Source organism: Calliphora vicina, chromosome 2, assembly GCF_958450345.1.
Source record: "Calliphora vicina chromosome 2, idCalVici1.1, whole genome shotgun sequence".
Classification (NCBI taxonomy): Eukaryota; Metazoa; Arthropoda; class Insecta; order Diptera; family Calliphoridae; genus Calliphora; species Calliphora vicina.
In genome coordinates, this window is record NC_088781.1 from 45,506,851 (window position 1) to 45,529,344 (window position 22,494).

The 22,494-nt window shown below is 31.6% G+C and overlaps 3 protein-coding genes across 3 annotated transcripts; 1 reads left to right on the forward strand and 2 right to left on the reverse strand.

Annotated features, from left to right (window-relative positions):
- Ubc2 (ubiquitin conjugating enzyme 2) lies at window positions 1–7,935 on the reverse strand. Its single transcript, XM_065499790.1, has 4 exons — window positions 7,704–7,935; window positions 5,302–6,057; window positions 5,151–5,235; window positions 1–296 (listed from the first exon to the last, which is right to left on the reverse strand). The coding sequence occupies exons 2-4, from the start codon at window positions 6,002–6,004 to the stop codon at window positions 284–286; spliced, it is 801 nt and encodes a 266-aa protein (XP_065355862.1). The 5' UTR covers window positions 6,005–6,057; window positions 7,704–7,935; the 3' UTR covers window positions 1–283.
- Window positions 7,936–9,352: 1,417 nt separating this feature from the next.
- On the reverse strand, window positions 9,353–11,280 carry LOC135951840 (ribosome biogenesis protein WDR12 homolog). Its single transcript, XM_065501575.1, has 5 exons — window positions 11,024–11,280; window positions 10,282–10,963; window positions 9,933–10,179; window positions 9,734–9,866; window positions 9,353–9,674 (listed from the first exon to the last, which is right to left on the reverse strand). The coding sequence occupies exons 1-5, from the start codon at window positions 11,080–11,082 to the stop codon at window positions 9,509–9,511; spliced, it is 1,287 nt and encodes a 428-aa protein (XP_065357647.1). The 5' UTR covers window positions 11,083–11,280; the 3' UTR covers window positions 9,353–9,508.
- Window positions 11,281–18,972: 7,692 nt separating this feature from the next.
- LOC135951127 (uncharacterized) lies at window positions 18,973–19,726 on the forward strand. The gene is made up of 2 exons (XM_065500711.1): window positions 18,973–19,034; window positions 19,140–19,726. Exon 2 carries the CDS (start codon window positions 19,169–19,171, stop codon window positions 19,463–19,465), a length of 297 nt encoding a protein of 98 aa, XP_065356783.1. The 5' UTR covers window positions 18,973–19,034; window positions 19,140–19,168; the 3' UTR covers window positions 19,466–19,726.
- Window positions 19,727–22,494: the final 2,768 nt, after the last annotated feature.

Sequence of the window (22,494 nt, forward strand, 5' to 3'; positions counted from 1 at the left end):
TTTTCTGTTTGTTTTTCTTTAATTTTATTTTGTTTGTATTTTTTTATTTTTATTATTATTAAATAATTATATAGTTTTGCCGTAATTTATTTGCAATAATTCGTTTTTTTTTTCTTCTCAGTTTTCTTCTTTCATTCTAAATGTTATATAATAAATTGTTGTTGTTGTGGTTGTAGTTCATTTCTATCCATTTATATGTAAGTGTTAAGTTTATGTTGTTATAATATTTGAGGTTCTTCTTACAACTACAACGTTCGTTAGATGATAATAATGATTGGGGAAATCATGTTGCGTACCTGAAAAAAAAGAAACATTTTATAAAATTATGAAATTATTAATATTATATTCTGAATACCTCTTTAAAAACAGTTAAGAATTTTTTATTAAATACATTAAGATATGAATGTAAAACTGACAATGTATGTTATTGTTAAAGAAATATAAAGTTAAATATGGACAATTCCATGTCATCGTACGTGACATTTGTACGCCTATGAAGTGTAATAGATTTTGGAATAATAAGAGTATCTGATACTATATTTAAAAAAAAACAAGTAACAGAGCTATATTCGTGCCGAATCTTATATACCCTTCAACAAATTATACTTAAAAATATTTTAATTTAAACAAAATTAATTTTTTTTTTAAATTTTTTTTTTTAAAAATTAAAAAAAAAAAAAGGTTTTTAATTTTTTGTAAAAAAATTTTTTTTTCAAAATTTTTAAATTTTTTTTTTTGGAAAAAGAATTTATGACAAAAAAAATTTTTGATAAAAAAAGAATTCGGGTTAAAAAATATTTTTTCCGATTTTGACCCATTGTAGGTCCAACTTACTATATCCTTATATACATCGTTGCAATGGACTTTGAAATATCTATCATTAGATATCCATATTGTCTATATTAATGACTTAGAAAACCAGATATAGATCAAAAATAGGGCAAAAATCGAGGTTTTCCTGTTTTTTTCCTTATATCTCAGTGATTTGTGGACCGAATTTCTCGAATTTAAATAGCAACCGATCCGGAGATATTGATGTATGTAAGTTATTTGAGGGCTTCGGAAAGTTGATTTCAACAGACAGACAGACGGACATGGCTTAATCAACTCCGCTATGTATAAGGATCCAGAATATAGGTATATACTTTATAGGGTCGGAAAATTATATTGTGGAAATTACAAACGGAATGGAATGACAAACTTATATATACCCTTCTCACAATTGTGAAGGGTATAAAAATTAAAAAAAAAAATTTTAACAAAATTTAGAAAAACAATTATGAAAAAAAAAAATTTAAATTTTGTTTACCTAAACATATTTTAAAACAAGTAAGAGTGCTATATTCGGCTATGCCGAATCTTATATACCCTTCACCTTTGTTGTGGATGCATTATTATTTTTTATAATTAGTATATAGGTATGTACGAACATTGCCCACTTTCAGCTTACAGCATCCTAAATTTATCAAGAACTCAAAAAACAACGCCAAACGAAACAGAACACCAAGAGAAAAACAAAAACAAAATACGCAAGGCAATGAAACCAACACACATCCAAACATACGTTTAATTGTATAAAAACAACAACAACGCCAAAAGAAACAAAACACAAAAGAAAAACAAAATACGCAAAGCATGCACATTCAAACATACGATTTGTTGATTTTTTGTCAAAAAAACCAACACACAACCAAACAAACGTTTAGTTGTATAAAAAACAACAACAACGCCAAAAGAAACAAAACACAAAAAAAAACAAAATACGCAATGCTTGCACATCCAACCATACGTTTTGTTGCTTTTTTGTCAAAGCATGCAATACATTGTGTTTTTTGATGAAATTTTCAGAGGTTGTCTCGGATTTTTGCTCATATCTCCGTTATTTATGGACGGATTTTGCTGATTTTAAATAGCAAAATTCTCGAAAGTATGTCTGACAGAATTGTTGAAGATTTGGATCCCGGAGATATCTGGGGCCTTCAGAAAATTGATTTCAACAGACAGACGGACAGACAGACAGGCGGACATGGCTTAATCGACTCCGCTATCTATAAGGATCCAGAATATATATACTTTATAGGGTCGGAAATTATGTAGAAATTACAAACGGAATGACAAACTTATATATACTCTTCTCACGAAGCTGAAGGGTATAAAAATTATGTTAAAGTATAATTTGGTGAAGGGTATATAAGATTCGGCACAGCCGAATATAACTCTATGACTTGTTTCCTTTAATTTCTTACACTAAACAACATATTTTTCCTCTACAATCCGTCATATTTAAATGAAAACAATCTTTGGCTGATTTTATAATAAATAAAGATTTATATCGTACGCAAATGTTTTTGTTTTTTCATTCGTGGTTGTCATTCTCGTGGAATCGGTTTCGTGTTCGGTTTTAACAGAATCTGATTTTCCCGATTATAAGTATTTATAAAACAAATTCTTTAGAAAACACTACTGACTCAAAATTATGTGCTTTAATTTTTTGAAAGCAGCTATGCGATTAGAGAAAATTTGGTCTACTTCGTAAGGCCAGACCTTCCAGCAATACACATTTTGAAATTATTTTTCTTTTATAGTACTTCCCAAAACGATACCTTTTAAAACAAGTAAGAGTGCTATATTCGGCTATGCCGAATCTTATATACCCTTCACCTTTGTTGTGGATGCATTATTATTTTTTATAATAAGTATATAGGTATGTATGTACATTGCCCACTTTCAGCGTACAGCATCCTAAATTTATCAAGAACACAAAAAACAACAACAACGCCAAACGAAACAGAACACCAAAAGAAAAAACAAAAACAAAATACGCAAGGCAATGAAACCAACACACATCCAAACATACGTTTAATTGTATAAAAAACAACAACAACGCCAAAAGAAACAAAACACAAAAGAAAAACAAAATACGCAAAGCATGCACATTCAAACATACGATTTGTTGATTTTTTGTCAAAAAAACCAACACACAACCAAACAAAAGTTTAGTTGTATAAAAAACAACAACAACCAAAAAAGAAACAAAACACAAAAAAAAACAAAATACGCATAGCATAGGATGTGCATCCAACCATACGTTTTGTTGTTTTTTTGTCAAAGCATGCAATACATTGTGTTTTTTGATGAAAATTTCAGAGGTTGTCTCGGATTTTTGCTCATATCTCCGTTATTTATGGACGGATTTTGCTGATTTTAAATAGCAAAATTCTCGAAAGTATGTCTGACAGAATTGTTGAAGATTTGTATCCCGGAGATATCTGGGGCCTTCAGAAAATTGATTTCAACAGACAGACAGACAGACAGACAGACAGACAGACAGACAGACAGACAGACAGACAGACAGACAGACAGACAGACAGACAGACAGACAGACAGACAGACAGACAGACAGACAGACAGACAGACAGACAGACAGACAGACAGACAGACAGACAGACAGACAGACAGACAGACAGACAGACAGACAGACAGACAGACAGACAGACAGACAGACGGACATGGCTTAATCGACTCCGCTATCTATAAGGATCCAGAATATATATACTTTATAGGGTCGGAAATGAAAAATGTAGAAATTACAAACGGAATGACAAACTTATATATACCCTTCTCACGAAGCTGAAGGGTATAAAAAGTCCTATGTCGAATGGTCACGAATGTTGTCATTGAAATTTTCATTTAGTTAACACAATCATTACTACATCGGTATTTCCTGAAGAATGGAAAATGGCTAGAGTAGTTCATATAAGGAAAGGTTATTCTGTTTCTTTTACAAATTTGCGTCCTTTTTTGCGTTATTGAACATATTTCTAAAGATCAAATTTTGCTTCATCTTAAATGTTGCTTCATCAACGTAAGTTGTAAGTCGATGTGGCTATAGTTCTAGTTCCCCTCTTGTTTGTTTAACGGATTCAATATGAAATTTTGTAGTTAACGGTAATAATGTTGTTCTTTTCTCTTGATTTATCGATTTACCACTCTGAAACCAACTGGAAAATCTTGAAACTGGACAGGCATCAAAAAAACTGGACAATCCAGCCAAGTCCAGCCCGCTTGGCAACCCTAACCGTAACAAAGCTAAATCAGTCATTAGGAAGGTTATGAGAGAATATTTCTCTAAAACATTTCGTAATGTGGATGTTCGTAATATATGGAGTACGTTAAAGATCATTGTTGTTTGAATAATGATTCTGATAGCTATATTGGACATGTTAATGTCATAAAGGACGTTTTTGCTGGTAACGGAGGTGGTATTTTGGAGAGTTTTGCGTTTGATGACTTTGTCGAATCTCCTAATTGTTATTCGTTTCATTGTATTTCAGAATTAGAGATTATTGATGCTTTTACTAAAGTTCGGTAACAATCATTAGGGATTGATAATGTTCCAATTCGCTTGTTTAAAATGATATTTCCTTTTTTCTAGCTATATTCTGAGCTCTTTAAATACTATCTTAACTACTTCAATTTTTCAGCAGGCTTGGAAGATTGTTCGTGTAACTCCTATTCCTAAGTATCGCGTTATAAGTCAGCCCGGAGTCTAAGGTTCTTGAACATATAATGAAACAGCAAATATTGGATTCTACATTTTAAAATATTAGTGAATGTAAATACGCATTTCGTAGAGGCTACATTTCTACGCTGATGGTTCTTGATCTCACTGATCACATTCGTGAATTTATTAATGTCTCTCTTGATCTTGTTAATAATTTTGGTTCTATTTCTCATTCTATGATGTTGATAAATAAGTATCCTGAAACCTTTAATTTGAACGGTGGAATAAAAAAACAAGCAAACTCAAAAATGGATACAACTTTTCTAAATCAGCTTGTAAACTGATAGTTTACAAGCTAGACTTTAGACTTTAGTGATGTTTAACAGAAAAGTTTTGTTTGGCTCATTTTTGAGTCTCTCTGCATATTTCCTGCCTTCTTTAATTAATAAACAAATCATTAAGCCAATAATTTTATAATTAAAACAGTAATTAACAAAAGCTCTTTAAATGAGTTTAACTACAAAATGTTCTTATCAAACCACAGGGCAAAGGTGTTGATAAATACTAAATTTGACACACAAAAAAATGCTTAGTAATGCAATTATTTTTATAAAACAATTATATACAACAATAATATTAAATTTACCTTTTTGTCCATAGTCTAGCGATTCTATCATGCTCTTCACGATTTTGTAAATATTGAGTAGCAATACTACCAACCAAAGGATCGGCTAAAATAAGAAAATTAAATATTTTTAAAATTCTTATAATATTTTAGTAAAAAAAAGTGAACTTACCAGGATTACAATCAGTCAGCAGGGAACAAATTGACAGCAACACCTTTGATATGGTCAATGCTGGCGACCAATTATCCTTGAGTATATCTAAGCAAATAACACCTTGACTATTGATGTTACAATGATAGATACGAGTACGGAACGTAACTTTAGGAGGTTTGAAGGGATACTCTGGCGAAAAGTGAATATCCAGAAAGAAGACGCCACCCTCATACACCGAACCGGGTGGTCCCAAAATGGTCGACACCCATTCGTACAAATTATCACCCTTGGGTCCGGCACTGCAGTTGGGCGGTGGATCTAGAGTAATTTCGGCAAGTTCTTTTTGTATACGTTTGGCTGATGTACCCAAAGCTTTTGAGATTTTTGGATTTGGTTTGGGATCTTTACGTGTCTCCTCGCTGGTCGTAGCCGCTGCGGCAGCAGCCGATGACGAACCACCGCCGGTACCCAGGCCCGTGGAAGAATTTGTTGACGAACCCGAAGAGGCGGGATTATTGGGACCACCGACCGTGGCATTATTACCATTGCGACCGCGTCCAACATTAGGTGTTGAATTTGTGGTGGCATTATTGGTAGAAGCAGACATATTATTGGCAGTGCCTGATGGTGAATTGGCGGCCACAAGACCAGTGGATGCAGCTGACGAGGCTGTCGTATTAGTTGCTGATGGACCACCACTAGTCGTTGAAGTTGAAGACATAGTGGCACTCAAGGTAAAAGAGAGTGTTTTGCGGAAAAAGTTTTTAATATAAGCTGAAATATAGAAAAATAATTAAGTTTTAGCAGAGAAGGAGTAAAAATAATATTATTGAGATATTAACGCGAATTTTATATTAAAAACACAGTATTTTATATGGAAAATCTACAGTAGAACAGTATTTTCTATATAAAACCTTCAGTATAACAATATTTCCTATAGAAAACTTTCAGTAAAGCTGCTATTTCGTTAGTAAATCTTCAGTATAACAATATTTTCTTCTGTATACCAATATTTTCTTCATTATAACAGTATTTTCTGTAGAAAATCTCTAGTATAGCAGTATTTTCTATAGAAAATCTTCAGTATAACAGTATTTTCTACAGAAAATCCTCAGTATAACAGTATTTTCTTCAGTATAATTGTATTTCCTATAGAAAATCTTCAGTATAACAGTATTATCTATAGAAAATCGTCAGTATAACAGTATTTTCTTAACAGATGGAATAAGTTGAATGACTTTAGTAGATAATGATTAGAGACAATAGTTTTGCTTTCACATGATCATTCTTTCACAAAGATAATACTATGTTCAGATACATATGAATACGTGTTTACTTCGTTTAAAATTTCCATTTATAATATACCTACAAATGTTTAGGTGTACAATGATGCTGGACAAAAATCAAATATCCTAGGAACTTATTTCACGTTTACAAAATACCTATTTATTTTCTTTTATAAAAACTGAATTAAAAAACTCATTCAAAAAATACACACTTTCTTCTCAAAGCAAAACCATAGTCTACTTTAAGGCGGAAAGGAAATTTTAAAGCAAATGATTTTTCTATGAGGGAAAGAAAAATAAAAACAAAAAGTAACACAAACAAAATAAAATCCTTGAAATTGCAAAATAGAAAATTGTATAGAAAAATCATGTCCTTGTTGAAAATGGATTTTACAATTTAGTCACGTTTACTATACTTCATATTTGCTACTGCAACAACTGACATTTATTCTCCCACAGAATTCGCCACTACTGGATGTCAGCAGTTTCTATAGGAATCGTTAAAAACTTATGACATCCCCCTGCAACTGGCAAGAAAAAATATATTTAACACGGTTGTTTTATTTTAGCGGCCATTTTGGGTATTAAATGCAAAAAAAAAAAGAATAGCAGCAAAGGCAGACAACAACAATACTATACTGCAAAGTCAAACAAAAGCAGAGAACCCTTTAATGCAGAAACAAAAAAGACTTCTCGGAAATACATACATTGAAAATCTTTTCCAAATTAGTCAGTTTACTTTTGCCTTTATTTATTAAATAATTAAAATTAAAAATAAAGCTATTATTAAACACCAGAAATTAAAAAAATTTCTCGACAGACATTTCAATTAACCATTGTGGTTTATGTGATTTGTGCTGTCCTACCTCTGCAAACTGAAGCAGAGATTACAAACGCAATAGAATACTTTTTTTTATAACATTCTTAAAATTTCTTTGTTTTTTTTCTTTTATTTGCTTGCTGTCTTTTTTTAGAGACTTTTCTAGTAAATTTTTGTATAACAATTTGTATTTTTTGTGTGAAATTATTAAATTGTCTCACTATTTCACCATGTTTAGATACTTTTTGTTTGAGCAATTGTTTCTTTTATTCAACTTTTTTTTTTCTTCGTTTTAGTAGCCATCGTTGTCTTACCGTTTTTTCTGCACTTTATTACTTTTGGCGAGTTTTTTTCTTTGTTTGCTGTCGCCTTTTCACTTGTTTTGTAATTGTTATTTAAAGCACTCGCTAATATATTTAATATTAGTGCTTTTTGTAAATTATTTTTGTCCAATTTTCTACTTTTTCTAATTAAAATAAATTTTTTTCTTTCTTCCCATCAAACTTTTTTTTGAAACGCTTTGATTTTTTTCGCAAAAACAGTAGTCATTTGTGAAAATAGGTACTGCCAGAGGTTTTTCAAAAAATTAGCAGGGGAAAATGCTCAACAATATTTTGAGGGGTAAACATATTTGATTTTGCATCTTACCAGAGATTGAGAAAATGAGGCTGAGACTGGCATTTTACATTGAAAATTTGTATGCGAAGCAAACTTTCTACAGTTAAAAACATTTCAATACCCGGAACAAATCAAGATCAGAGTAACAGTTTATTATTTCATAAGTGTTTTTCTGTTAATATTCAGGAACTCATTTACATCCCAAGCTCAATGAAATCAATATCTCAATATCAATGTTTTGATATCACTTAAAAGGGTTTGAAATGCCGAATACTTACTTAGATGGTTACAAACAACCGTTTAGGTCAGTAGCCTGATACAGAATAGTGTTCAACCAAGTTTTGCTAGATCTTCCTCAGCTTGATCCTTCTACCGGAATTTGGATCTTCCCCTTCGAAAATACAACAAAACAATTATCTTTTAACAATAATAAAGTGCCTGTTTTTGTACATGTTGTTGTGATTCAGCATTATGTTGCTTAAAAACAGCTTCTGCAGCAGAAGCTCATAAAAAGTGGTTCTCTGGAGCTAAATAAGGAAAAAGAGAGGTGTTTAAATTTTTAGGTAAAAGTTTCTAGTTTATTTTTATACATTGGAAATTTGGGTATTTTACTATGTTGTAAACAATCTGGCCAACTGCAAACATAAAATTATAAACGGCTTTCCAAACAATAAGAGTAAAAGAGACGACTATAGAACAAAATGTCAATTAGCCGGTAGATGCTATTTTGCTGTAGTAGCTTCACTAACAGTTGTATATAAATAGTAGCAGAATTCTAAAAAGGGAAAAAATATTTGTAAGCGGAGATTTCTTAATACAAAATATTTTTTAAAATTGCTGACTTTTTATTTAAAAATATCAATATCTCATCGGGTGCCGTATAATTTGTACGTTGAAATGTCAAACTCCATATATGTATAAAAAATATTTGACTGAATACTAAAATGTCCGTATGAACAAAATTTGCTATAAATTGCCCCTACTATCACCTTAATTTCGCCAGATTTTAAAATGTTTTCAGCAAGGACTGGCGATTTTATTAATTTTTTATATATGGAGTTTGACATTCACATGAGTGGCAAATTATTTTTTTTATGTCCACTTTGCATTAAAATTTTTTCAAGATTGCAGACCTTTTAAAGACTTGCTTTATTCAAAATGGCAGACTTTTTAAATTCAAATCTAATCAAATTTGATTTTTTTAATTTTTAATAAAATGAATGAAAAGATTTTCGCAAACGAATTTGTAATAGAAATGAATGAATTCAACATATGTATGTGAAGTACTAGAACTTAAGAATTATTTCGCAACAAATGAAAAGGCTGAGATAAAATTTAATTAAAATTAACTTCTTGTTTCTTTTTATGAAAATTTAATTTTTTCACTTTATTTTGTCATAAAAAAACATTTTTTTTTGTAAATTTAAATTTAGTCACGAAGGGAGAAATATTTTCCCGGAAAATATTTTATACATATTTCTACATAAAACTATTACGCTGTTTATTTGGTGTCCATGGTGGTGTCGTTGGCAGCAAAGGCTTTACGTGACTTATAAACACGTACGGTATTGTCAGCACCACCAGAAACAATGTATTTAGGATTAGACCAATCAATATCTAATACTTTATCGCCATGACCAATCAAATCGTACAAAGGAGCCTTGGGACTGTAAAATAAATAAAATTTAAGTGTTTGTTAAATAACAAAAATGATAAATTAACAAACCTGCGACAATCCCACAGTTTATTTTGATTATCATAAGAACCCGAAACGAAAAGATGTTCCTCAGTATTTGACCACATAACAGTTTGAACCCATTGTTGATGACCCAAATAGGTGTTACGCACTATGGAACCCTCTGCAAACAGAATATTTAAAAGATTTCATAAATATTCAATTGCTTTATAAATGTTTCTTTACTTACGATTTGTTCTGGGATCATAGAGTCTTATATTTTTATCAGCCGATGCGGTTACAATGAGTCTGTTTAAATTTGAGTAGCTGGCATCAAATATGGACTTGTTTGTGGATATTTCCGTTTTTATACCTTCCATATTTAAATCCCACACTTTCATGGTGTGATCCCAACTGCCCGTCAGCAATGTATAATCATCCATCCATTGAACAGCAGAAATGCATTCGCGATGGCCTTGTAATGTCATTTTTGGAGTCTAAAAAAGTGTAATAGTAAAAGAAATTGTTGAAGTTCTGTGACCAAATATAAAGTTATTGTTTAAAACAATGATTTAATCACTATAACTAATTTAACTTACTCTTGTTGAACCTCCTTCCGATCTAGCCCTTTTAGAAGTACCCTCTCCAGCATCGTTAATATCCGCCGACCATATTTTCAACATAGTATCCCAGGAACCAGTGGCAAATTTTTGTTTATTTGGACTAACATCAACACCGTCAATGCCTCTCTCATGACCTTTACAAACCGACACACATTCCACTGAATTTGACTCAATTAACCAGTCCCACAGCATAGCTGTTTGATCCTGAGAACAACTCACAAATCTGCCACGTTCATTGTCCAAAGAAACCCAAGCCACCGCTTTCACAGGCATAGTGTGGCCAGGAATAGTCAAGACGTGTTTTCCCTTAATAGTCCATATATTAATGGTATTATCGTAACAGCCAGTCAATACCCATTTGCCACAAGTTTTTACCGCTGACACCCAGTCGTCATGCAACAGACATTCTTGGGGTTCGGGTGCTGGGAATCTTTCAACATACTCTAGTTCTATGGCATCTTCAAACGAAATGGCCTTATCTTTCAAATGATCGCACAGGCGTCCTCTTAAGTATTCATCGAATACCAAGAAATCAAATTCAACATTACTCCTGTCTTCATCCGAAGCAGCATGTTGCAGGAGAGTATTGATAAAGGTATTCAATTCAGTGGTGGTGACAGTGGCATCTATGGAGTAAGGTACATCGGGTACGGCATAGCTATAACACAATTATTATTAATATTAAATCATCCTTTGATAATGCTTTTCTTTTACTTACTGTTCCTGTTTTGTTTTAAAATGTACTTGTACTTGACCCTCTCCGTTTTCTGTTTCCATTTTTTGCTTTTTTTTATTTGAACTCTAGTTACTGGGCAAATTATTGCTTTAATTCTTTTATTTTTCTACTTATTTTATGCTTCACAGCATAAACTAATATTTTAATGCAAATTATTTATAGACTTTATTTAATTTAATAAAGTTTTATTAAGAAAATTGTATAAAATCACGCTGTGCAACTTATTTTTCCGTAAGTTGTTTTTTTTATTTAAACACGTTTTGACAATTCTCTCACACATGTTGGTAAACGTCAAAGAGAGGATGCCAAAATTGAAATTTCAACAAATAGTGTAGCCATATGTTTGGTGTTGTTTGTTTAACCCTTAAAGTGTGAAACGGTTCATTTTACAAAGCGGAGTTCAAATTTGGAAATAAATCTTGCATTTTTAACTGGCTTATTCGATTGACATGAAATTTCACATAGGTGTAGTAACGAAGTATGCGAGTTTATTTTTTGCAGACGGATCCCAAAGAACTCTAAGCAGCGTCGTTGTGGGATCTCAGACATTTTTAAACGCTTGAGAATTGTTTGTGGTTTGTCTTAAATCAAAGATTTTAATGCATTCTCAAAGCCCTTGATTTGGCCTTTGTGCGTGTGCAATATATATTTTATAGTTACAATATAATACCGATTTCAATAAAAACATTCTCTGTTAGTTAAAAAATAAAAATCGTATTAAAGAAAAGTTTCATAGGAATATCTTTTACGAGTCCACAAATTATCGACTTTAAAATTTGAAAATAGAGAAATTGTTGAATTTTCGTGTTTTTGACCGGAAAACTACTTCTTTTTTTTTATTATTTAACCCTTTTTATCGAAATTTTTAATTTATGCTAAGTGTTCCAAAATCCCAGAGCAAAATGTTACATTTGCTTCCAAAAAAGGTGTACTGAAAAAGTCGAAATCGAATTTTTGATCGAAAAAAGAACAATCGATTATGTTATCCAAAAAAAAGTCGCAAAGTCGACTAAATAAAAAAAGTCGATTTTTGATTTCTAATTTTGTTGTAAACATTTTATTAAATGGGTTTTTCTCATCAATAAAAATAAAATTAGCAAGGATCAGTGAAATAAAGTACCTTTCAGAAATTATTAATTTTTAACGTTCACAATTAACTTAAAAACATTAATATCGTTATGAAATTCGACATGAAGGTGTTTTATATAAGTAAATCTTAATCATTTTACCAAATTCTATTATGATCGGTCATATAATTGCGCCTAGGTCTCAAGCACCTAAATAAACCAGTCATGTTTGGCGGTTTCAGGGCACAAGGTATTGGTCCGATTTATAGAATAAAATATACTATGACTGGAATCGAATACAAATCTATTTTAAATGATGATGGAAAATATGTACCAAGCCCAACACATTTTTAGGATTGGTCATTTTGACACGGAAGACAAATATCGCACAGGTCAGCCAAAAAAGTTTGAAGACCAACAATTGGAGGCATTATTACTTCATGAAGATTGTTGTAAAACTCCACAAGAGTTTGCAAAATCATTGGAATCTAATCAAGCAGCAATTTTTAAATGTTTTTGAGCAGGAGGATTCACCCAAAAGCAGGAAAATTTTGTAAATTTTGAAGACGAGAGACATTGAAAAATTATTTTGCTTGTTTGAAATGCTGCATGAACGCTGTAAAAGAAAACAAAAATTTCACCGAATCATTACTTGCGATGAAAAATGGATCTATTACGATAACTTGAAGCGTAAGAGATCGTATGTGAAGCTCGACTAACCAGCCGAATCGACACCAAAGCCAAATATCCATGGCGCCAATGTAATGCTCTGTATTTGTATTTGCCCAGAATATGCGGCCAGACATGAAACCATAATATTCCATCATGACAACGCTCGGCCATATGTTGCAGTACCTGTTAAAAAGTATTTGGAATGAAGTGGTTGGAAAGTTTTGTCTCATAAGTCCAGATGTTGCCCCCTCCCAATACTATTTGTTGCGATCGAAGCAAGACGCTCCCTCTGGGATACTCTTCACTTTGGAACAGAGTATCCGATATTGGCTTGAATCGTTCATGGTCTCAAAAGATGAACAGTTGTTTTGGCTCGGAATCCATATATATGGCAAAAGGTCATAGCTAACAATGACCAATACAGCGTTCCCATGACAGCCGGTTATACGCACCGCAATGACCCGAGTTAACTCTGCCAAGGGCTGTCAACTCAGCAATCACTGCTGCTACAACAACAACAACCCGTACAGTTTTATTTGGAGTACTAAAACATAACAATGGTGAGTACCAATAAAATGAAGTATAAATTAAAGTATGGATTTCTATTTCGTATGGACTTCTATGTGCTAAAACACATGAACTATAGGTTATTTAGTTGAGCAAAAATTTGTTAGAAATCAATTCTCTCGTGAATTCAAAAATTCAGTAGGAAAATTGACGGCTTGTTCTCAGTTCATTTCTGTGTCAATCGATTTGTATTTTATTGTTTCGCCAGGCACTTTCAATTGTATTTGGTCATCGAGCTTGTTAACATGATAATTTTTTGATACCAAAATTGCACGTTCCCACAGCCAATCTGGGAGCAATTGGCTTCTAGTCTTTCCATATGCGGTTGAGGTGTCTCTGCAGCTCTCGATGAAGATGCATTGCGAGGCATTTGCTGAAGCCGCGATTCTCGTTCAAATTTTATTTGAATAATACTGTTATTTTTTTTTATTAAAAGTGGAATGCGGAGAGTTATTTAAAATACTATTTTTATACCCTACACCACAATAGTGGGGAGTTTGTGCAGATGTTTGTAACGCCCAAAAATATACCGATCGACTTAGAATCACGAAATTTTGAAGATATTTCGATCAAATTTGGTACATATTATTTTTTCGGCCCAAGGACCAAGCCTATTGAAACTGGCTGAAATCGGTCCATTATTTCACCTAGCCCCCATACAAATGTCCTTCCGAAATTGGACTTTATCGGTCATAAATGTTTAGTTTATATATGTATCTCCACAAATTCCGCTCCAAATTAGTTTTATATATACAAAATTCATGTCACCAAATTTTGTTACGATCGGTCCATAATTAGTCATAGCTCCTATATAGACCCGCTTCCGAAAATCACTTTAAAATGTTGGTATACACACAAAATTCACCATAAATAACTTTCATATAGACATAAATCACACGACCTAATTTCATGGTGATCGGAAATTTTAAAAGAAAAATGTTTTTGCTCTTTTACTTAGTGTAGGGTATTATATGGTCGGGCTTGACTTGTTTTTTTTATAATTTTGTCCAGATAGATTTGGTATCGGAACCACAAACTTTCACTGCCACCGCCAAAGTTGTGTACTTGGCGTTTATGGTTTTTCCTTCGGACGTCTTCCCATCACTGTCTCTTAAATTGTATTTGGATTCATCGGGAAAGATAAAAGTATTTGATCAGTTTAAATGTTCTTTGGCCAAGTTGTATGCGAACAGTAGTCTTGATGTAGTTTTACGAGTTCTTCCTTCCATGTGTTGAGTTGAAATTTATTATCAGCCCAATTATGAAAAAAAATTCCCCTGGAGTTTTTTGCCTTTTCTTTTTTTTAACATAGAATTTGAATAGGAAAAATTAGAAAAAGGGGAAAAAACTCCCGGGGATTTTTTTTCATAATTGGGCTGTATATTTTAATAGATAACCTAGTAAATTTTAATTGATCTTAGAAATGTACATTTGGTAAAATCAGAGTGTCAATCTATAAGTTACTGATAGATTGACAGCTCGTAATTAATAATTAATCTTCAACTTAAGTACGGCAAATCATGTCTGTTCTTTTAATTAAATTTTTATTTAAGAGTTGTAAACTATTAAACAATATATAAGTGAATACCATTAATAATTTTAATAAATATTAATTGATTATTTTGACCAATTTTGTTCAATGAACTCATAATTGTCTAAATGAATATTCCTCTCCCTTGACTGAATTACACTTGAACCAAAAAACCATCTACATAAACCGTTGTGCAAGTATTTGGAAAATGAATTTTTATTCATTCTTCAAAAACAGTCCAATGTTGAGTGGCTTCTTTGTGCTGGTCAGTTTAACCTCCTTTAGCAGAGAGACATTCATTAAACACGCACTCTGTCAGTATTACGTAAATCCAAAGTACTACATTCATTATAAATTATATTCGGTAAAAATGGTTAACAAACTGGAAGCATCATTATAAATATTGAATAATACTTTGTAATAATTTTGTTTGTTGCTACAATACTTGTCGTTCATTCCGTCTGTCCGGCACTTAAATGCACACAACTTAGAAATTATAAATTGGAGGTTAAGTAGCCAGTCAGTCATTCAGCCAGCTAGCGAGCGACAGTATTATCGAGTGGGTGAGCGCTTTGCTTTTAAAAGCTGTTTGTTTATGGTTGATTTAGGGGTCTTAAAGGAGGAAGGTTACGAGTACATTTTGAAGATGAATTTGAAGTTGTTTTTTAAGTGTACTTCAATTGTTACTTGTACTCGTATATTGAAGAGTGGCTGATACATTTTTGTTTATGTAATGTGATCCATAAGTCTTTAAAAGACTTTATAGGTATACTAGCTCAGCTCTTATGAAAGGTCAGATTAATGCAATAAAAAAAGTCAATGTGATCCAAGTGGTTGGTTGTTTGTTGATATTTGAAGAAGTTGCTACTCTATCGTAAACAGTTTAAATTTTAAACTCGTATTTCTAAAATATTGGCAGAGAATTATGTGACTTAAGGCAAACAGTAGGAATTTTAGAGCATTTTTATGCAAATAAAGGGCCGTAAGCCCCATAATAATTCAAATAAACCTGCCTGACATTTTAGGAATATGGGCAATCTAAAGATTTTCCATTATTCAGTTGATGTTAATTAATTTAAACCATTATATATTCGTTAAATAACATTTTATAGTCCCTATTAATAAGAGATCTTTTCTGCAACATGTACTGCTGGTATTATCAGTTTTCCCCCCGAATTCATATGTGGTCATCTTTCGCAGTTGTAGTATTTTCGAGAAGATCGCCCAACATTGTTTGTAGTGGCTGGAAATATTCAGGATATGCAGGAAGTTATCATATGTGACTAGAGTTCCTAGGTTTCTGGACCTTTTTCCATTCCCGCTAAACAATAGAAAAATGCTTTCATTACCGGACTTTTTTTAATACTAAATTAAGTAAACTGGTATAGGTTTTTGAATAAGTAGTTTTCATAGAGTTTTGCCTGCACTTAAATAGAAATATACTACGTTCTTTTTGGAGTTCCAATGTTGGTTCATTGTTTATAATATAATAGTGGTATATGTCCGAACTAGTCACACTCGTATTTTTAATCAGTCCAAATTTTATAATGTCTATATTTTTATTTAAAGACTTAAGAGGACCTATTAAGTTAAATCTTGAAACAAAAACGTATTTCGTTCCAAAATACATACATATATCTTTTTCAATTCACATTATATTTTTAACAAATTTAATTTTATACACAGGGAAAACAGATTCGGTCAGCGCCCAGCAAAAACTTTACTTACCTAGTAAGCCAGCAAGTATAATTGGAGCAAAGCGATAACTACTTATTATTTGACCGTTGTTCGAGATTTTTAAAAAATTCAGGGGTCAAGCTTACAAATGTACTTACAATCAGTTGAGAAATAAGTAGTAAATTCACAACAATAATATGTAGCTAAAAAAAACACAAACAAAATATTGCCTTGTGTGGGAATCGAACAGTCACATTATTTACTTGTGTTTGAAAGTCAAGCTGCTAACTCACTGCTCCATGTACGAGTTATTTTATTGGAAGTTAACAATAGTTTTAACATCAACATATAAATGAATATGATATGAACAAAAAAATTAATGGCTTTGACAGGTGGCGAACCACTAACCTGCCGTTTTCCAGTCAAACACACTAGATAGCTGTGCTAAATGCAAAAGTTCATTACCAGCCTGTATAAAAATAAGTACTTATTCTAGTAAATAAAATAATGTGCTGGGTAACCACCACTCCTTACAAAGGAATGCATGAAATAACTAGTTGTCATTACAAAAATTCACAAAATTTTTGCTGGGCGTATAAAGAAGAATTTCGATTGAAGCAACCAAACATTTTTCGGACGTCATGTAATTATGTAGCCAAATGTCCTTAAATCAACGGAATTATAATTTTTGAAATTTTTTATTTCCAAATACCAAAATTCCTAAAACGGAATTTTTTTTTCCAAAAACTGAGTTTTTTTTTAGAAAAGTGAATACTGTGACGTTATTTACCGTGTGATGGTGAAATAACTTTTTGTATTTAAATAAGATATAGAGTTATATAAATATGGAGCATTAACGAGGATCGATGTTTTACCTTTTTAGAATTTTTTACTCAAACCTAATTTTTTTTTTTAAATTTGCAAAGTTTGGATAACTCTGGGGGCGACTAGGTCCGCTTAAGGGAGCCAAGTTTTACTTCACATGCTTTTTCATTAGGTTCTCTTTTGGAATCATATACAAAATTTATATAGTCCCGAAGAAATTTTTTTTCTACAAAAGAAAAAATATGGTGGCTTTTTTGGGAAAAACGAAAAAATACGGCCATTTTTACATGTTCCAAGTTTTGATGCATGTAACTTTTTATACGTACGAGATAACTGTTAGCAAGTTGTTTTGATTTTATTCGATAAATTCGACCCTACATAGGCCCTCCATATCCAAAAAACCAAAAAAAACCTAAATATCTCTTGAACCAACAGTTATCATGTTTTTTGTAGATCTTCTTAAGGACTATTTATATTTTAAATTTCCGCTTAGTCAGACCATACTTGGTCTGACCGAAATGTGAGACCCGAAGTGGCGTTTAATTTTGCTAATTAAGCGTAAAGAGCTTTATTTACAACTTTTATATATTTGGAGACCCCCACTGAAATTTTCCGGCAAACGTTTTCGTAGAATATTTTAATCCTCAAATGTCTTTTTTGAAAGGATTTTTTTTTTTAATTTTCTCGAAGAAAGGGTCAAATTGACCCTTTTATCACCATAAAATTCCACAATATAACTCTGACAATAAGAATTCACTCAGAAATTAACTTACACCATTTTTGCAGTTAGTATAATGATCCCTTCGATCAAAAAAGGGTCAAATTTTTACCCTCTGTAAAAAAATCAGACCGGCTGGACTATAAGTTTATTCTACAAAAATGATCTACTCAACATGCCCTTTCAGAATTATAGGGTCGCTATTCTCTTCCAATCAAAAAGTCTCAATTTGTTGTACAGTGTTATCTATCATATGCTTTTTAAATTATTTGATTCAAAATCGAATTTATTTAAATAAAAATAAATTCGATTTTATTTTTGACTTTGAATATATTACTGACTTACCACCTTTGTCAACTTATTTTATATTTTTTTACTTTCCTCCTAAAAAGTAATCTGAAATTCAAAAACTGTTTTCATATTACTTATTCGAAATTTAGAATATTGCAGTACAGTACTTTCTAAATTTGGATTAACTTTAAGACTCGCTGCAATTAACAAACCGTATAACTACAAAGATGTGACCACTTTTTTGAAAGACTTTCCTTATGGAGATTTAAAAAAAAAACGCAGTAAAAACAATAATTTTAAAATACACACTCACCACATTAACGTGTTTTGAATTGAAGATGAGTCTGGTTTTAAAAGACTATTAAAATAATCGTTTATTGCAAAAAATAAAAAAAAACTCAACCAACTAAAACTTTACAAAAATGACATGGAATTAAAAAACTAAAAAAACACAATATTGAAATGAATTTGTAATTGTTTAACGTTAACAAATGAACAGCAAACAATTCTCTTAAAAAAAATAAGTTAATAAACAAAATGAATACAACAAAGAGCAAAAGAGTGTTTGAGATTTTGACCAAAAAGTCTATAAACAGTGGTAAAATACCAGCAACTGGTATTATTAACGTGTGGAACGTGCATAAGGTAAGATCATCATAAAAAAGGTGCCATAAAAAAAAATTTAAAAAAGTGTTAAATGGGAAATAAAAAATAAAATTTGAAATAATTTCATAAAATTTCTATTCGCAGTGTTAAAAATCATAAAAAATTTACTCAAAATGAAATCTTTTGCTGTGTGTTTTGCGGTATTGGCCATCGTGGCCTTCGCCTATGGTCTGCCCCAACAACGTGAGGGTGCTGCCTACACCAACGAGGCCATACGTCAAGCTCAACAAACCTTCCTGATACCCAAAGATGCTCAAATCCAAAATGTGCAAGAGGGCATTGAATTGGGAGCCTACGAACAAATACCCGGCAATCAACGCATCAATCTGTTTGAAATCTTAGGCGATCAAGTTCCCTCGGAGGTAATCAACAACTTACAGGCTCAAGTAGATCAAATCGGTAGAAATTAAATTTATTAATTAAACTGTTATTGTATCCTTAAAAAAAAAACAAAAGCGAAACATTAAACCTCTTTCATTACATTTCATTGTTATTTATGCTCGAAATATGGCTAATTAATACTGGGATTCGAACCCAGATGTGGCCTACGAAAACATTGTTGTTAAATTTTAATTTTTTTGTTATTTCAAATTGTATTATTTTTATGTTGTTAATGTTTTTCTGTTTAGTTTTAAAATAAATAATTTAGAAAAAATTTTATTGTAACCAAAGAGTTTTATTTGTAAATTTAAGTAGAAACATGAATTCATTAAAAAAAACAAAATGGATGCTCCTGAAATATATAACGGAAACTTGTTTTGTTTGTTTTTGTAATCAAATCTATTGTTTAGCATTTTTTGTTCATTTAATTTTACCCTCACTCTCACTTTCACGTGAAACACAATCTCTGCAATTGTTCATTGTTTTTGTTGTTTTTTATGCTTGAGAAATCATGTTATAATTTCTTCCTATTTTTGTTGTTTTTACTTACCACTTGGCTTTGTTATTGTCTTATGTTTTTGTTTTGCTTCAGGCATTTGTTATTGTTAGTTGTTGCTTTTTTTACAGCTACAAGTGATTGACATTTGGTGACATGTGTAGGATTGTGCATAAGTGAAATTATTACCTCTATTGCATATTAATAAGTTAAATTTAAACTATTACGTATTTGTTTTTTTATTTATTTCATTTATTAATTGTCTAATTATTATTTAATTTAATTATTTGTGCCTAACTATTCCAACTTAGAGACAGTGTAACATTATGTGCCAGTGTTGCTTCTATTGCTCAAATACACATCCTATTTGTTAACCAATTTATTATGTTCATGGCTATTTGTTTGTTGGTGTTTTTTTTTAATTTAAGTTTTAAATTTGTTGTTGTTTCTTTGCATTATGTAATAGTACTTGTGGCCTCTACATTATTTTTTATGTTTATTATTGTTGCAGTTTTATTTTTATGTGTATTTTTGTTACTTTTGCTGGAAATGCTGTAAATCATGTTGTACTCGTTTACTTTATTTTTTATTTTTTGTAAATTTTTTCTCATACTCATCATCATCATGATAATGTTTGTTTGTGTTTTTCTTTAAAATCTTATACTGGCTCATCTTGGAGCTTGTGACCAACTATATCTTTCACTTTTTAATCGACAAATAAAAATATTGATAATTTTTATACTTTTGCATAATTTTGGAAAACTTTCAGAAGTTTTGTAATTGTATTTCCGAAAATTTCAATTGTATTTCAGAATATTCCAATTATACTTCAGAATTTTCCAATTGTATTTCAGAAATTTCCATTTGTATTCTGAAATACAAGTGGAAATGGTGTAGAAAACACCAAAACTTATTGACTTCATTGACTTCGAAATTTAGCTGCTCCTAGGTAATTATTTTGTGTTGTTTTGCATATCGATTTCACGGTAATTAATTGTTGGTTCATTCATTTCAAGGAATTTTCATATTTTTACATTTTTTAACTCTTCAAATTTAAATTTTCAAAATGTATGTACATTATTTGTAAGTTTGGCTACCGTTACCGAAATAACTGCAATTTCCGTTACTGATATAATCATAAATACCATTATCACTATTCTTTAAATAGTTTTATATTATGAAAGTACAAATTTTGGATTTCAATAATTGAGTTTACTGAAATCTACTGAATTTAAAATGTTATACCACTATGTCAGCTTAATTTTAATTTCTGTAAACTCTATTATTAATAAATTATGGACTAGAATCTGTAAAATCTATACAACCAATACTTAAATTTAAAGTGACACTTTATGTGAATGCAATGCGTTGACTACTTTGGACCAGCTATCACACTGACTCTTTGTAATCTATGTAGAGTCAATTAGGATATGCACATATTAAAATTCACTGACTGACTTGAATAGAGGGTCCTTCCTTAAAAACAAATTACACCTACAGGAACTCTATTGGAAAGAATTGGGGACTACGGCCCGGTATTGTAAACAGGATTTACACATTGGTTGTAGGGCCCAATATTACTTCTGATTGCACGGTTTGGTGGAAGGCAATGAAGTAGTTATAGGAAGATACTTAGTAAAGTTCAGAGATGTGCTTCGATTGGCATAACTGGCGTCATTGGTAGCATACCTCAGACAGTATTGGATATAATACTTAACTTATTGCCAATTGAGGACTATGTTGTAAGTGTGGCGGCTAGGAACTTGCTTAGACTTTTCTCTGGTAGAACCAAAGTGGTTAGGTCACACGAAAATTTTGTACGAGCCTGACCAATTAGACCTGGTCAGGCTAGCATGATCTATTGGAGCCTTCATTGGCATATGGGCACACAGGACTTCTGTAGGATGTGAGAGAATATTGAGGAACTAGAAACAGTGGAACATATTCTGTGTAACTTTCCTAAACTACAGGGTCTCAGGGAAAATTGGTTAGGGGAAAGATGAGCTGGGGGATATAGGTAGATATGATCTAGGAAATCTATTATCCTTTATCAGGGGAATAGGCTGTCTTTTTTTAGGTAAAGGGTTATGTAAATCCCAGTCTAATCATATATCCTGGCCTTCGATTTTTTTCTTATTTTTCTTTGGACTGGGTTTTTCACTTTATCTTTATGGCACCTGAATTCTTTCTTGTTTTTCTTCTATTTCATTTCTTCTATTCCCATTAAGATCACACCGGGTTACATTTATAAAGTGTATCACAATGGATTGTACGGGTCTACGGGTGGAAGTGTACTTCTATAGTACACAGCCCTATATATCTATCTATTTTTAGAGGCCTATTGTGAAACCTTAAAAATGTGAGTAATTCAAATATGCCACTCTAATCCAGATGACTTTGTGCTTATTGTGGTTCCGAGAGAACTTAATGGCACTCTTACAAAATTGGAAAGATTCGTCAATGAAACAGAACAGGAGCATGAATAGTACCAGTTGTCTTAGTACTCTTTGCGCTACAGATTAGTTAATGGATGACTGCTTTCTTAGGCATTTGTCAGCAAAT

What these genes read in the sequence shown, in the direction of transcription:
- LOC135951840 (XM_065501575.1), bottom strand. Translation starts at nt 11,082, where the DNA reads ATGGAAACAGAAAACGGAGAGGGTCAAGTACAAGTACATTTTAAAACA. An exon ending in CGGAAGGAGGTTCAACAAGA is followed by an intron (nt 10,180 to 10,281) that starts GTAAGTTAAATT and finishes ACACTTTTTTAG; the next exon opens with ACTCCAAAAATGACATTACA. An exon ending in AAACTGTGGGATTGTCGCAG is followed by an intron (nt 9,675 to 9,733) that starts GTTTGTTAATTT and finishes TTTATTTTACAG; the next exon opens with TCCCAAGGCTCCTTTGTACG.
- LOC135951127 (XM_065500711.1), top strand. Translation starts at nt 19,169, where the DNA reads ATGAAATCTTTTGCTGTGTGTTTTGCGGTATTGGCCATCGTGGCCTTC.
- Ubc2 (XM_065499790.1), bottom strand. Translation starts at nt 6,004, where the DNA reads ATGTCTTCAACTTCAACGACTAGTGGTGGTCCATCAGCAACTAATACG. An exon ending in GCTGACTGATTGTAATCCTG is followed by an intron (nt 5,236 to 5,301) that starts GTAAGTTCACTT and finishes TTCTTATTTTAG; the next exon opens with CCGATCCTTTGGTTGGTAGT.